The 16,537-nt window shown below is 48.7% G+C and overlaps 1 protein-coding gene across 2 annotated transcripts; it reads right to left on the bottom strand.

The window, feature by feature from the left end:
• Window positions 1-7,695: 7,695 nt before the first annotated feature.
• On the bottom strand, window positions 7,696-15,819 carry RIIAD1 (regulatory subunit of type II PKA R-subunit domain containing 1). Of its 2 annotated transcripts, none has more exons than NM_001077049.1 (5): window positions 14,934-15,032; window positions 14,358-14,434; window positions 9,615-9,661; window positions 8,391-8,517; window positions 7,696-7,813 (listed from the first exon to the last, which is right to left on the bottom strand). In NM_001077049.1, exons 1-4 carry the CDS (start codon window positions 15,015-15,017, stop codon window positions 8,447-8,449), a joined length of 279 nt encoding a protein of 92 aa, NP_001070517.1. In that variant the 5' UTR covers window positions 15,018-15,032; the 3' UTR covers window positions 7,696-7,813; window positions 8,391-8,446. The 2 variants fall into 2 exon arrangements, with proteins under 2 accessions (NP_001070517.1, XP_059740891.1); XM_059884908.1 differs by lacking the exon at window positions 7,696-7,813 and adding an exon at window positions 8,887-9,042 and having other exon boundaries at window positions 8,432-8,517; window positions 14,934-15,819.
• Between the last annotated feature and the right edge of the window lie 718 nt (window positions 15,820-16,537).

The raw sequence follows: 16,537 nt of genomic DNA on the forward strand, positions 1-16,537 counted from the left end.
GACCTACTTCCTGAGAAATCTGTATGCAGGTCAAGAAGCAACAGTTAGAACTGGACTTGGAACAACAGACTGGTTCCAAATTGGGAAAAGAGTACACCAGTTCAGTTCAGTCACTCAGTCGTGTCCGATTCATTGCGACCCCATGGACTATAGCACACCAGGCCTCCCTGTCCATCACCAACTCCCGGAATTTACTCAAACTCATCTCCATTGAATCGGTGATGCCATCCAATCATCTCATCCTCTGTCGTCCCCTTCTTCTCCTGCCTTCAGTCTTTCCTAGCATCAGACTCTTTTCCAATGAGTCAGTTCTTTGCATCAGTTGGCCAAAGTATTGGAGTTTCAGCTTCAGCATCAGTCCTTCCAATGAATATTCAGAACTGATTTCCTTTAGGATGGACTGGATGGATCTCCTTGCAGTCCAAGGGACATTCAAGAGTCTTCTCCAACACCATAGTTGAAAGAATCAATTCTTTCGGCGCCCAGCTTTCTTTATAGTCCAACTCTCACATCCATACATGACTACTGGAAAAACCATAGCTTTGACTAGACAGACCTTTGTTGGCAAAGTAATGTCTCTACTTTTTAATATGCTGTCTAGGTTGGTCATAGCTTTTCTTCCAAGGAGCAAGGCTTTTAACTTCATGGCTTCAGTGATTTTGGAGCCCAACAAAATAAAGTTTGTCACTCTTTCCATTGTTTCCCCATCTACTTGTGATGGGACCAGATGCCGTGATCTTTGTTTTCTGAATGTTGAGCTTTAAGCCAACTTTTTCACTCTCCTTTCATTTTCATCAAGAGGCCCTTTAGTTCTTCTTTGCTTTCTGCCATAAGGGTAGTATCATCTGCATATCTGAGGTTATTGGTATTTCTCCCGTCAATCTTGATTCCAGCTTTTGCTTCATCCAGCCTGGCATTTCACATGATGTATTCTGCATATAAGTTGAATAAGCAGGGTGACAGTATACAGCCTTGTTGTACTCCATTCCCAATTTTGAACGAGTCCGTTGTTCCATGTCCAGTTCTAACTGTTGCTTCTTGAACTGCATACAGATTTTTCAGAAGGCAGCTTAGGTGGTCTGGTATTCCCATCTCTTGAATTTTCCACAGTTTGTTGTGATCCACACAGTCAAAGGCTTTGGGGTAGTCAATAAACCTTATTTAACTTATATGCAGAGTATATCATGTGAAATGCCAGGCTGGATGAAGCACAAGCTGAAATCAAGATTGATAGGAGAAATATCAATAATCTCAGATATGCAGATGACACCACCCTAATGGTAGAAAGTGAAGAGCAGCTGAAGAGCTTCTTGATGAAAGTGAAAGGAGAATGAAAAAGTTGGCTTAAAACTCAACATTTGGAAAACTAAGATCATGGCATCCGGTCCCATCACTTCATGGCAAATAGATGGGGAAACAATGGAAATGGTGACAGGCTTTATTTCCTTGAGCTCCCAAATCACCGCAGATGCTGACTGCAGCCATGAAATTAAAAGATGCTTGCTCCTTGGAAGAAAAGCTATGACCAACCTAGACAGCATATTAAAAAGCAGAGACATTACTTTACCAACAAAGGTTCGTCTAGTCAAAGCTATGGTTTTTCCAGTAGTCATGTAAGGATGTGAAGAGTTGAACTATAAAAGAAAGTTGAGCACTGAAGAATTGATGCTTTTGAACTGTGGCGTTGGAGAAGACTCTTTCCCTTGGACTGCAAGATCAAACCAGGCAGTCGTAAAGGAAATTAGTCCTGAATACTCTTTGGAAGGACTGATGCTGAAGCTGAAACTGCAATACTTTGGCCAACCGATGTGAAGAACTGACTCATTGGAAAAGAGCCTGATGCTGGGAAAGACTGAAGGCAGGAGAAGGGGATGACAGAGGATGAGATGGTTGCGTGGCCACCGACTGGATGGACATGAGTTTGAGCAAGCTCCAGGAGTTGGTGAGGGACAGGGAACCCTGTCATGCTGCAGATCATGGGGTCACAAAGAGTTGGATACAACTAAACAATTGAACTGAGTACAGCTACCAGACAACCATCTGGGTTTTGTTCTTCCAGTTCCCAGAGATGCACTTATCACTGTAATTCTTCGAGTGCTCTATGCTGTCACTTCTCCAGCTCAGTGACCAAAGTATAGGCCACCTTGTGAAGTCCTGCTCCTGAAGGGCCTGTCTTAGATTCCAGGCCAGCCGGGGCCTGTGTGAGATGGGTCCAAAGTATGACTACTGCTGTTGTGTGGGGCCTTGAAGAAGCTTTCTCCAGAAAGCTGTGAGTCTTCAGTCTCCCACACATAGCCCTAAACTGCAACATATCAACTTGCATTTTAGTTTACTCCCTCTTCCCCTGGAGACTCTTCTCAGTAACCATGCCCTGTCCCAGGTTAAATTTACCACCTCACTGAAACAAGCACTGCTACCTACAGAGCCCTACCATGGGCATGCTGCCCGCAAGTGTAACAGCACCCCACACAAGTCCACAAGAGACATGTTATCCCCCTTATAGATGAAGAAACTCAGCACCCAAGGGGACAACAGGAATACTTTATCAGTGCCAACAGCCTGTTTTTTGTCAACAAGCATTTAGTGAAAAGCTACTGTATGCAAAGCACATTTGGTTCTTTCTGGTAAAGCAGAAGCCTCCCATGGATGCTGAAAAATTTCTGGGTTTGTATGTCTATAATGAATGTGCTAGCATGCTCCCAAGTTGTTTCTACAAAGCAAATGTTAGCATCCATAGAACTCAGATTCATGATGACAACTGTGCTCAAAGGTCAAATCTAGTAGCACGTCCCACTTTTTACAGATATGGAAAACCGAGGGCCTACAAGACTGTTAAGCACAGAGATAAGAGTGAGGAAAGAATTCAGGAAGAAGTCTGCTTGGAAGAAACAAGACTTGCCCTTCAGGTTTAATAATGGGGAGATATGATATTGCGCAGCAACTTGGTGCCTGTCGATACCTGATCATCTGTTAGCATGTAGCTCCACATGCTGGGAAATGTTTTCTGGCCACGGTACCCCTCCTTGCCAACGGTTTGCTTGCAGCGGCTTGCCCTTTTCTCTTATCATTTCACTTTTGAAACTGATTATAATTATCCACGAATCCATGGGCACTCTCTAGACTATGGGTTCCTTGAGGAAAGAGTGTGTCTTATTTCCAAAACTTTGCATCCTGATTATATAATATGCCCTAGTATTTGTTGAACCCACTCCAGTGTTCTTGCCTGGAGAATCCCAGGAATGGGGGAGCCTGGTAGGCTGCTGTGTGTGGGGTCGCAGAGAGTCGGACACGACTGAAGCGATTTAGCAGCAGCAGCGGCAGTATTTGTTGAATAGTAAGTGAACAAATAAATGAATAAAAACCTTGCAACCTTTCATTCTGACACTTTTAAGGAGATGTCAAAGGAGCTCATGAAGCAGCTCTGCTGGAGATAAGGCCCTGGATTTCGCAACTTCTGAAAAACTTTCTATTATAGGGATCTGGGAATGTGTGAACACGGTCCCAACTCCTAGCCCAGTTCCCCTTCCTCTTGCTCACTACTTGGGCCTGGAGCGGGCATTCTCCGAGCGGCGTCTCGCCCAGGAGAGGGCAGCAGAGGCCCATCCAGTGAGATGAGAGCCCAAGCTTTCTGGCCCAGCCCTGCCTTCCCACCAGGTGAGGAGAGCAAGCCCATGAGAGCTTCTGATCCAATTATGAGGATGAGAAAACCGACACGGAGTTCGCTCTGGGTCACATGATGGCAAAGTCAGGCCTGCCCATTAGTCCCCATTACTTCTGGATGTCAGGGCCCATCTGACGTTTCCAAGATGCTCCGAACATTTTTTAGCCTAAAACAGACCTGCAGCAATGGAAGACGTCAGATCCCTGGATGCTCAGCATCTCCCGTTACAAAAGCCCACCCTTGACACTGCCTCTCCACCTACTGCGCTTCCTCCATTCTCCTCCCGGCCATGTTCCTAGGAGGTCGTGTCCATAGGGAGCATACATCCACTTCCACATCCTCAGCTCACAATCGCTACTACGTCCACGGCAGTCAAACTCCTGTCAACCCCACTGAAGCTAACCATCGGTATTACCCATGGTTATTACCCAGTTACACATCGGTGGAAACCTTTTGGTCTTAACTCCTGGGGAGTTCCCTGGTGGTCTAACAGTTAGGATTCAGTACTTTCTCTGCCATGGCCCGGGTTCAATCCCTAGCGAGGCAACTGTGATCCCACAAGCCACGCAGCACAGCCAAAAAGAAATCCATCTCGCCATTTCCTTTGCCCCTTATACAGCCCTTCTGCATAAGTAAATGATCCTCTCACCCCTCTCCTTGTCCACACAAGAAACCTGGAAGTTAGTCTAGAATCTACCACACACCCCCCCTTATAACTCCACCCCATTCAAATCACAAGCCCAGGCAATTCCTCCCGCTAAAGACAACTAGGATTCATTTCTCTTCATGCCACTGCCTCAATCAAGCCTTCATGGGACATAGTCAGGCTTCTAACCACCATCCACCCATCCAAGCAAGTGCTGCGGGTGCTGGCCCTGGAGTGACCAGCACGACAGGCAAGGCCTGCTCCCCCGGGCTCACGTTCCTGGGCCACAAACAGCAGCAAGAAAACGAGCCGAAAAGATAGTATCAGACAGTGGTAGGTCCTGAAAAGAAAACAAACAGTGATGTGATACTTTCTTAATTAAAGACTTTTAAATGTCTGGGGGAGCTACTTCAGTTGGATCCCCAGGAAAAGACTCTCTGAGGAAGTGACAAGAAGCTACTAAGGGCAGTGTTCACTAGCTAAACCCTGCTTCCCAGCCACCCTTCAAGAGGGAGCCACGTACACAGTTCTGGCCAAGATGGTAATGAAAGGTGGGGGGCGGGGGCGGTGAAGGGGGTCCTGAGGAAGCTTCTGCTTTTCTGAAAAGACAGGCAAGTACCACCAGCAAGTCCCTTTCAGGTCCTCCTGCTTTTCCTGTGACCGTGGGGGGAGCCGCAGTGGGGCGGCCCCTGGACCAGCTCTGGCAGCTGCCCTCCGTGAGCAAAGCGTGGCCTGCCTGTTCAGCAGACTCTTCCCTCCAGCACAAAGCACCCCAGCTTGCATCACTAGTTCTATGAGGTTCTGGGGAAGGGAAATCCAGGCAGAGGTCAAAGGCCTTACAGTGGGAACAACCTTGGCGTGTTCGAGGAGGAGAGGAACGACGGTGTGGCGGGAGCCCAGTGCGGCGGGAGGAAGGGAGCAGAGCGGGAGACGTGTTAGAAGGTGGAGGGACTTGTGAAGCTTCGTAGCTGGGAAACGCAGCTGGATTTTAAGTGCATGGAAGACCACCAAAGGGTTTTAGGCAGGAAAGTAACACTTATTTAAGTTTCTTAAAAGATCATTCTAGCTGCGATGTGTGGAAAATGAGTCAGGGAGGAAGGGGCCAGAAGACACTGCTTGGGGACTGAGCCAAAGCTGCTCCCCTGCCCTCCTCTTTTGCCCTCTTCTGCTTTGGAAGCAAGGAAGAAAGGGGTGATGAGCATCAGCAGGCCACCAGCACCCTGCTGAGCAGAACAGAAGCACCGAGATACCCTGACTGCCCCAGGCCTCTTCCCTCACGTCTGCCTGGCAAACCCCTTCTTACCCATCACAGGCCAGCTTCCCTGAGGCTTCCCTCACTCCACAGGCAGACCGGGTGTTCTTTCTTCTGCCGCCTCGGGCATGACGCCCCTGCTACCATCATAGGTATACAACAAGATTGGTCACTCAACTATACAAGCATTCATGCTCTCCACAAACACACACTAAGCACTTGCTGTACTCAGACACAGTGATAGGAAGTCAGAAACTCGACAGTGAACAAGATCGCCTTTTAGGTGTGGTCCCTCTGCCCTGGTGGAGTTTTTGATCTAAAAGGTGAGGTAGGTAGACAGCTGAGGTTTAGGGAGTAAAGCGGCCAGTCTCCCAGACCCTGAGCTGTTTACAGGGAGGGCGATCGCCGCCTTACCCCCAGGACCTGGCACAGGTCTCACACTATGACCTGTGTTAAGTGCATTCTTCACTCTGCCTCTGCTGCTGTGTCGCTTCAGTCGTGTCCGACTCTGTGCGACCCCATAGACGGCAGCCCACCAGGCCTCCCATCCCTGGGATTCTCCAGGCAAGAACACTGGAGTGGGTTGCCATTTCCTTCTCCAATGCATGAAAGTGGAAAGTGAAAGTGAAGCCGCTCAGTCGTGTCCGACTCTAGTGACCCCATGGACTGCAGCCTACCAGGCTCCTCCGTCCATGGGATTTTCTAGCCAAAAGTACTGGAGTGGGGTGCCATTGCCTTCTCCGATTCTTCACTCAGAAAGGCTTTCAAATGTATTTTCAGTGGAACGCATTTCTTCTTACCAGGAAACTCCCCAAGCATGGGCCGTTGTACTGTCGCAGTATTAAATCATGCATCCGAGCGCCCTGAACAACACTCTGCTCTCTCTTCACATTGCTGCAGGTCTCTTCTCCCACAGAAGGCTCCAAGAATGTCTGATGTAACACTTCACATCAGGGGTCCTTCGTGGATGTGTGTTTGGCTGATGGCTTCGTTTGGATTTTCTAAACAGGGACAGCTCATTATCAGATCCGTGGCTGCTAAACTGCGATTCTGAAAGCACTTAAAATAACTCCTCAGGTTCCTATCACATAGCTTATTATCTGCAGTTTTAATAGTTCTGTGTTAGTCAGTCAGTCGTGTCCAACTCTTTGTGACCCCATGGTCTGCATGTAGCCCAGGCTCCTCCACGGAATTCTCCACACAAGAATACTGGAGTGAGTAGCCATTCCCTTCTCCAGAGGATCTTCCCAACCAGGGATCAAATCCAGGTCCGTTGTCGCCTTGCAGGCAGATTCTTTACCGTCTAAGCCACCAGGGAAGACCAACTGTTCTCTAACTGCCCCATTTGGTTGCCTTTTCCACTACTTCAGTAGCTGGGGACAAGACAGCAGAGACAAGGCAAATAAGAATACAGCCCCCTGCTTCAGTCTGTATTATTAGTATTTGGTGTTTCTGTAACCATGGTGAGGCTGACAAGTGACACCCAAGTGAGAGGTCCTTCCCACAGCGGAGCTAGTATGTTGTGGAGCCAGAGATGCAGACACATACGTGCAAAACTTTCCTGCCTCCTAGGCCTAGAAAGGACTCCATAGGGCCAGCGGGCCCACTCTTCTGCCTCTAACGCTGAAAACGAAATGGCTGGGCAGCTTGTTCCTAAAAATCCCCAAAACCAAAGTCCACCGCCTCTTGAGTCCCTCACTCTTATGCATGAGCCTGAGTGAGTTTTCGATGTCTAATCTCATTCACTCTTGCTGTTCTTCCAACCCAATTCCTCTGATTATTGCTTCTATGGAAATAAAAGTTAATCATCACCTGTACTCTCGGTACAGTAACCCCGGAGGTAAGATAAAAAACAAAAGCCACCTCGGAAGCGGGGACTCCGTTCATTTGAGTACCACCACGGCCAGCTGTGGTCCTCTCCAGATACTCGCCACTGTTCTTCTGTCTAGTCTTGGCCCTGGGAGGGAGGGTCTGGAGGGGCAGGGAGCACATGCGGGCAGCCAGCCCACTGGCTGAACTGAGAGGCCTCTGCCATGGACACAGAGACAGGCCCTGCTACCTCCCAGGTCAGAGGAGGGGTAGAGCAGCCTCCCGTGAAGGATGTCTTCCTCCTCCTGATTGAAATAAAGCAGAGAGCACAGGAAGGTCTGCTTTTAATGAGTATCTTTAAAAGCCTTTGCAACAGCAGGCGCAGCCCAGGGCAGCCTGGAAACCCACACTGAGGGCAACACAGCTCTCTGGCTTTCAGATGACCCTGCAAAAAAAAGAAATGGTGCTGCTAAATCAGGAGTGTGGCTTCTTCCCACCTCACATTTAAAACTCCCAACCTTCCACATCATTTCAGAAGCCTGCCTGGAAAATGTGTGCTGGCCCTCACAGGGTAGCCTGGTTTGACGATGGGGGTGGGGGCATGCCCAATCCAAATGCTGCGAGGGAAGCGGCCTCCACCCCTTCCAGAAGCAGCGGGAAAGCCCTTCCACTCCCACCACCAAGGACACAAGGAAAAGGCCACTACAGGAGCTCGCAGGAAGCCTGTGGCAACAGATCCCACCCCCGCTTCCCTGCCTCTCTTTCCTCCAGAACTACTCCAACTTCCACTCTCAACCACGTCACTAGATTAAGAAGACGGATGTCTCTGCCACAGATACGCCAGACAAACCCTGGGCCTCTCTTCACAGCCCCTAATTCCCCAAGGTGGTGTCAGGAAAACTCAACACTTGCAGAAACTTCTCTGCAGACTGTTTGGTTTCTTTCACACCCCAGGCCGATGAGCCAGTGCTTATTTCACAGGAGTGAAGAAGCCTCTGTCTGTAAGTGAGGTTAACACCCACCAAAGGCTGGATTCTTTCTGGTCTCTCTCAACAGCTGAGCATCGTGATTTTGCTAATTAAGCCGCTTTCTTCTCCTTAATTAGCTGCATGTGAATCTTGTTGGGAAGTCTTGGATCCGTGAAATAGTCTGGGATGAGAATCAAAAAGAAGAAATCATCTAAATCTAAGGGGAAGTAGACGAGGGGAGAGACAGCTCACTCTGCTAAAAAGTTAGGGACAGCTCTGTCTTGGCAGGACTGTTCCTGCAGACCAGTTTTACGATGTAATATGAGATGTCACAGCAAATTCCAGGGTCACCATCTGCACTGCCCCGACCCCCAGCACTTCTGAGCCTCCAGCTCCAGTGTTCCCGGGAAGGGGGACACGGGGTGGCCCCGGTCCCCACCACACCACCCTGCCACTGGCTTATCAGCTTGCTGACGCACAGGAAGCCGTCAGAGGGTTGACGAGTCTCTGGCTTTCTGCTCCAGGCCCATCTTGGGGCCCAAATAAATACCAAGTGTTATTCTTGTCTCCACTCGGCCTGCCGGCTCCTGTCTGAGACATCACGCCCTCTCTGAGAATATCCTCTCCAAGGAGGGCCAGGCTCTCGCAGGATGACGACAAAGGAGGATTTTTATACACCCGGCATAATGTGAATCAGAGGCAGCATCTGCTGTGGCAGCAAAGACGTACTTAGATTCAATCAGGAACCTTGTGAGGCTGTAACGGACTCCCAGGGCTAAAAGGACCTAAGAAATCAGTCGGCCTAGCCCCTTCCCTTTAAATACCATTGACCTCAAGCCCTCTCAGGGCAGCGGAGCCCATTAGAATCACCTGGGGAGCCTTTAAAACAGTGGATGCCAGGCCCCACCCCAGACTAATTAAATAAAACCCTGGGGTGGGCCCGGGCATCGGTATTTTTTAAAAGCTCCCCAGGTGACTTTAATGCACAGCCTGGGCTGAGAACCCTGCTTTAAGATTCCCGGGAAAAGAGCTGCCTGTCTGTCCCTTTGGGAATCTCAACATTCTTAACCATCTTTACCACGAGGAAGTTCTGCCTCATTTCTTATCTGTCCTCATTCTGAGGAAATAACATGGAGGAAAGAGCGTTTTGAAGAAAGCTCCCTTGGGAGACATCGGGTGAAGTGGTAGCCCAGGCTCTGCCTTGTCCAAGTCGCAGTTCACAGGAACACTCCTGGTGCGCGTTGATCACTCACCCCAAAGGGATGCTGCCTTACTCACCTGCGGCAAATTCTGGAATGTTGTCTGGTCTTTTCAAAAACATTTCTCTGGAAAACAACAAGGGGCACGGGGTGGAGGTAAAGCAGGTCCTGAGCTGTCTGTCGGCCGATGACCTGAGACACACCTGTCGTAGCGGGCAGAGAGCCAGAGGCCTCCTGCCAAGGACCCTTTCCGGTGTGATTCTCCTTCAAGTCAGGATCCGGGGCCAGAAGCAAGGAGCCTAGGGAATGATCAGCTCACGAGACAGCGAGTGCTGTAGCCAAGTGAAGCTTGTCATTCACTCGACAATCATTTCACAAAACCAAGGCCAGGCCAGGGTTGAAGAGCTCGCTGCCTCGTCCCTGAGGGTCTCACGTGTGGGGGACAGGTGTGGCACCCACAACCTTCTGAGGAAGAGCAACCAGAAATTGCCACGGGTGGGGCAAGAGAGCACAGGAAACAAAGCTGAGCAGACAGACGTGAGGCAGCTGTTGGCCCGGCAGGCCCGTGGACGCTGTGACGACACCCGCAGGGCCGGCCCACTGGGCAGCTGAGACTGCCTCACATCCCACGGAGTTTTATGGCTCATAAAGCAGGTCCACAGATATTACCTCACTCTCCAACCCCGTGAAACAGCAATGACTGTGCCCCGTTTTACACAGGAAGAAACCGAGCTTTCAAAAGGTTGACCATTTGCCCAAGTTCATGAAGTGAGTAAATAAAGGAGAGGAGCCCCAGGTCGTGTGGCTCCAAGGCCAGGGTTCTGCAACATAGCCTCGTGGCTACAGCTGCCCTGCCTGCCCAGGAGGCCCCTGCCTTCCAAGTTTCGACAATTTTGCTTCCCTTCTTTTCCTTCAATTCAACTTGACAACTGCTGAGCACAAATTAGGTGTAAGTCACTATATAAGATATGAGGGATTGATTTTAAAAAGATAAATACAGCCCCACCTCAAAAAAAGGACAGTCAAGCACAAGGAAACGGGTAAGTTTCCAAAATGCCAAGTAACCTCCAGGTAGTGCTACAGGAGGGTTCAGAATAGTGTGCTGAGAGATCAGAGAGAGGGCAGCCTCTTCAAACAAGACCCCCCAGGTCATCACACAGCATCTGGCATTTGAGATGTGTACCTTGAGGTACACATGGGACAAAGGCTGAGGGACAAGAGCCTTCCAGAACAAGGAAGCAGCAGGAGCAAAGGTCTGGAAAGTCAAGGGAACAGCTCACATTCTATTGAGAGTGAACTCCTCCAGGGTAGGAACCGCGTCATCTCCACTTTTGTTTCTGCACTGCCTAGAAGAGCGCTCAGTGAAACAACCAGAGGGGTCCAGTCTGGCTAGAGTGGGGGCACGTGCAGGAAATAGAGGAAAGTGAAGGAAGGCCTGATATGGAGGGCCTTAAAGGCCAGGGAGAGACATTCCTACTCAGTTCAAGAGATGATGTTGTTAGTCACTCAGTCGTGTCCAACTCTTTATGACCCCGTGGACCACAGCCTGCCAGGCTCCTCTGCCCATGAGGATTCTCCAGGCAAGAATACTGGAGTGGGTTGCCATTTCCTTCTCCAGGGGATTTTCCTGACCCAGGGATTGAACCTGGGTCTCCTATATTGCAGGCAGATTCTTTACCGTCTGAGCCACCAGGGAAGCCCAAAAGAAGTGATGGGAATGGATAAATAAAGTGTGGTAAAGTGCTACCGTGGAATACTGCACAGCAAGGAGAATGGAGGGGCTGCAAGATATTGCTGAGCAAATGAACCAGGCACAAGAGCACATACTGTGGAATTCCATTTATATAAAGGACACAGAGGACTTCCCTCATATCTCAGTTGGTAAAGAATCCGCCTGCAATGCAGGAGACCCCAGTTCAATTCCCGGGTCAGGAAGATCCCCTGGAGAAGGGACAGACTGCCCACTCAGGCACTCTTTTGCTTCCCTGGTGGCTCAGCTGGTAAGGAATCCACCTGCAACGTGGGAGACCTGGGTTCAATCCCTGGGTTGGAAAGACTCCCTGGAGAAGGGAAAGGCTACCCACTCCAGTATTCTGGCCTGGAGAATCCCTATATAGTCCATGGGGTCGAAAAGAGTCAGACACAACTGAGCGACTTTCATTTCACTTTCAAAGGACACAGAAAGGCAATATGAATCTGAGCAATTAGAAGTCAGGACACACACACACACAAAGAAGTCAGGATGCTGACTAACTTTTTGGAAGAAGTGACTGGAAGGGGCCACAAAGGGTCTGAGGTGCTGGTCAGATTCTAGTTCTTAATCTGGACACTAGCACCATGTGTATTCTCAGCTTGTGAAAGTTCATGCCACTTTTTTGGTATTTTATATTTCAATAGAATTTTTTAAGGTGATATTGTGGATCCACTGCAGATTTTTCCAGCCAAGGAATGATATGATTGGTGCTACGGTTTGGGAAGATTCATCTGCCTGGCTGTTTACAGAAACACCTAGTAAAGCCTTCCTACAATGTCACACTTTGTTCCTACCTCCAGCCTAAAACCTGAGATCTCTGGGTGCCTAAAAATAGGTTAGATCCCTACTCCTTCCATTTTTCAGCTTCCAAATTCAAGGTATGAAGAGTTCCGTACACTGTATATATAAGTACAGACCAGAAAGCTGTGGCTGGATGGCCATAAATCATCAGGATCTGAAAGAGCCAAGTGGGGAGCCAGTTTCCCAACAAAAACGCTGTGGGGCTTCTCACGGCTTGCAGTGAGTCTACAGCAGAGACCTGAGGCCAGGTGAGGACAGGCACGCCGCCTGGGACTCTGTCCCTGCTTCTCCCTTCCTCTTTTCTTATAGGAAGGACCATCAGAAGCATCCAGGGCCGATGACAGGCTGATTCTGGTTCATTCTGGTACCATCCAAAGGAAATAACAATCACACACACACACACACACACGCCCTGAAAACAAACCCTCAAACTTCAAACACTTCTGCTTTCCTCCCACCTCCATCCCAGAAAGAGAAAGGCCTAAAGGGGGCCAGGAGGATTTCATGAGAGGAGCTTGAGGGACAGCAAAAGGAGAGGCCTCGTGGCCCACCTGGCCCAAGAGGGGGATGATAAGGAAGGAGAGGGAAAATTGCCTGGGGCTGTCCTTGCAGACGCCAGGCTACTCCTGGAAACTGTTCCTGGGCAGAGAAGCAGGGCCATTCCTGCCATGTGATTAAAACAGTGCCCTCTTCATTCACTACCCCCACTGCTTTTAATCCTTTTGTCTGTGAACGTTGCAAGTGAGATATTTCAGGTTTTACCATCTATTCCCAATCTCCATGCTGGAATCATTCCTAACTTGCATTGTGAGCTCCCCAGGACAGGACAGATGTCTTCCTTTATCTCCCTTTAGAAGAAAAGGTACAGAAAGTGATGGCCCGATCCCCAGGGCTGACACTTCCAGAGGACCCCTAATCGATCTTTTGGCCAAGTCTTACCCCTAGCCCAAATAAAACCAAACTTCTCAGATAGGTTTCCATTTGCCCCTTCCCCTTCCCCTATCTGCCCCCTGAGACTCCACTGCCATTTGGAGAAATGGCTAAAATATGAAGAACAATGAAGCATGAAGAAAGACACCCCTCTAGGCCTACTTTTAAAAAGACAGGGACTTCCCTGGTGGTCCAATGGTTACCACACTTCTGCAAAAGGGGGCTCAAGTTTGAGTTCGATCCAGGGAACTTAAGATCCTGCATGCACTCCGGTACGAGCGAAAAAATAAAAATCTTTAAAAGACAAAGGAGAGCACAACTTCTGGCTCCCAGCTCCTGTGTGCTTACAGTGAAACGCGGTGGAAAAACCAGGGGTTTGGATCCTGGTTCAGCATCTGGGTAAAGTACATCATGCGTAAAATGGAACTGATAATAAACTATCTTTGTAGAGCTGCTGGGAGAATCAGCACACATGTACCAATTTGCCATACACTGTGTGGGCCCTGGGGACAAAACCATGGCTCTACTAGCTTAGAGCTTTGGTCCAGGGAGAGAGACAAAAGATGGACAATGCAATTACACTACAGTGTGATAACTGCTAATGGAGGAAACCAACGCAGTGCCTGGATATGGAAGCCATTATTATTTAAATCTTGTCTATTTGTCTGTAGCCAAACAGTATTTCTGAGATAGCTCTATTGTTTCCATCCATTGATGCGCCATGATTTTTTTCCCTCCTCAATTCCTTGCTTTTCATCCCATTAGGAAAATTTTCCATTCAAGCAAATGCCACACTGAAAAGCAGTGTGGGGGAAGGGAAAAGGTCTCCAAGATATGGTGGAAAATGGTTTTCTTTTCCCCAGGACTTATAGGGGAGTGGCTTCCAACCCTTGGAGTCTTTCTACTATGTTCTCTGGTACATCTGAAAGGCCAGACAGCTATAATTCTTTTTTTTTTTTAAGTTCTAATGATCTTGTTAAATACCACTGTGGAGAATAGTGTTCTACACCCAGTAGGTGTCTGCTGAGTTTCTCAACGCCAAATTCCTTCTTCCAAGTGTCAGAAGGTATATATTTATCTTCACAGCTAAAATGAATGCATATTAATATTTCTGAGATAACTGAAGGAAGCCTCTAGAAATAACAAGAAAATCCTGGGTGTCACAGGCCCCAGCATTAGAAAACATTCCATCTTAGGATGTTTTCTAATCTTCAGACCCTAAAGGAAGCAACAAGCTGTGTTTAAACAAAGAGGACGTGACTCACACTCATCTATCCCCAAAGAGATTCGGTAAAAATTTACACTATTTACTCAAGGCCAGTCTGGAAAACCACCTACCTGAAGAAACCACTTATGAGCAACTCCACTTCTTTGTGGGTCCTAAGGTACTTTTCATTAGTAATCCGAGTTTGAATCTGGGGGTCAAGAGCAAAAGGTCACCCTCCATGAAGAGAAAGATTTCAGGGTTCCAGGCGGAGGTGCAGAGGGCTTGGGGAAACAAGGGGCTCCCTTAACCCGGGTCTCTTCCCAGGATGTTTGAACAGTTAAGCCATCTCTCTTCTTACAGATTATTAACATCTCCAGTGCTGTCTCAGGCTCAGGCTTAGGCGCCTTAACTAAAGTCGGGTCTCTACCGTTGGGAAGTTCTTGTTTGTATCTAAGTTAAAGTATCCGGCAGTCAATTCGGTCCATTTTTCTGGTACATTCCTATTTTAGTTCTTTTTGCACTTTCAAGCGCCTGCGGGGATCTGTTCAAGGACCCAGAAGCCAGGGGTCCGCCGGAGGTGTCCCCATCCCGCAGCCTTCCGCCCCTTTATCTGGGCACAGGCTCCCGAGTCCCTTCTCTCTGGGGCCCGGCCCTCACCCGGGGAGGAGCTGCACTCCGATGGAGGCGGGAGTTGGGACCGCACCCACCTTGAAGCCGCGCAGCTTCTCCAGCTGCTCTGGGCTCAGTGTTTCGGGGTACAGCCCCTTAATCGTGCCCGTCAGGTTCGCCATCTTGTCGCGGTCGTCAAGGCGACGGGCGGCACAGCAGGTGAGGACCCGCCCCCAGCCTGGCCCCGCCCTCAAGCCCGGCCCTCTCCAGCAGGGGGCGGGGCTGAGAGAACCAATAAGGGGGCCATTCTGAAGTCAGGGAGTGAGCTCCGGAGGGATTCTAAAGGATCCCCTTCCGCAGATTTGGAGACTGGATTTCCAGCTTGACTCTGTGTAAAAATGAGTCCTTCTTCTTGACCCCACCCAACCTCAAATAGTTTTTTCTTTAACTTGAGAGCAAAACTGGAAAGACAACTGTGGAAAATTCTTAGAGATGGGAATACCAGACCACCTTACCTGCCTCTTGAGAAATCTGTATGCAGGTCAGGAAGCAACAGTTAGAACTGGACATGGAACAACGGATGGGTTCCAAACTGGGAAAGGAGTACTTCAAGGCTGTATATTGTCACCCTGCTTATATGCAGAGTACATCATGAGAAATGCTGGACTGGATGAAGCACAAGCTGGAATCAAGATATCCAGGAGAAATATCAATAACCTCAGATATGCAGATGACACCACCCTTATGGCAGAAAGCAAAAAAGAACTAAAGACTCGATGAAGGTGAAAGAGAAGAGTTAAAAAGCTGGCTTAAAACTCAACATTCAAAAAACTAAGATCATGGCATCCGGTCCCAACACTTCATGGCAAATAGATAGGGAAACAATGGAAATAGTAACAGGCTTTATTTCCTTGAGTTCCAAAATCACTGCAGATGGTGACTGCAGCCATGAAATTAAGATGCTTGCTCCTTGGAAGAAAAGCTATGACAAACCTTAAAAAGCAGAGATGTTACTTTGCTGACAAAGGTCTGTCTACTCAAAGCTATGGTTTTTCCAGTAGTCATGTATGGATGTGAGTTGGACCATAAAGAAGGCTGAGCACCAAAGAATCAATGCTTTTGAACTGTGGTGTTGGAGAAGACTCTTCAGAGTCCCTTGAACTGCAAGGAGATCAAACCAGTCAATCATAAAAGAAATTGGTCCTGAATATTCATTGGGAGGACTGAAGCTGAAGCTGAAGCTCTGATACTCTGGCCACCTAATTGGAAGAACTGACTCATTGGGAAAGACCCTAATGCTGATAAAGATTGAAGAGAGGAAGACAAGCGCATGACAGAGGATGACATGGTTGGATGACATCACCAACTCAATGGACATGAGTTTGAGCAAGCTCTGGGAGACGGTGAAGGACAGGGAAGCCTGGTATGCTGCCGTCTATGGGGTCACAAAGAGTTGGACATGAGTGAGTGAACAAAAAAAGAGCGAAACTGGAAAAGGGATTCCTTAAGGCAAACTCTCCCAGAATTTGGTTCCTGACCCTCTCACTTAAAGCCTTAGTAGTAGTAAAGGAGAATCTAGGCTTCTTCCCTTTCCACTGGCCCAGAAGCCAAACCCCTCCATCTATCCTGTAGACACTGAAGTCTTGGGTTCTTAACAAAACATGAAAGCACCCTATAGCAAGGAATGAACCGAGTTCTACAA

Source organism: Bos taurus, chromosome 3, assembly GCF_002263795.3.
Source record: "Bos taurus isolate L1 Dominette 01449 registration number 42190680 breed Hereford chromosome 3, ARS-UCD2.0, whole genome shotgun sequence".
Classification (NCBI taxonomy): Eukaryota; Metazoa; Chordata; class Mammalia; order Artiodactyla; family Bovidae; genus Bos; species Bos taurus.

Bases quoted from the DNA above. Each gene is read 5' to 3' on its own strand.
- RIIAD1 (XM_059884908.1), bottom strand. From the start codon at position 15,017: ATGGCGAACCTGACGGGCACGATTAAGGGGCTGTACCCCGAAACACTG. The intron at 9,662-14,357 runs GTAGGTGGTTTT...GTTGTTTTCCAG, and splicing joins CTCATAAGTGGTTTCTTCAG to AGAAATGTTTTTGAAAAGAC. The intron at 9,043-9,614 runs GTGAGTAAGGCA...CTGCCACAGCAG, and splicing joins CATTCCAGAATTTGCCGCAG to ATGCTGCCTCTGATTCACAT.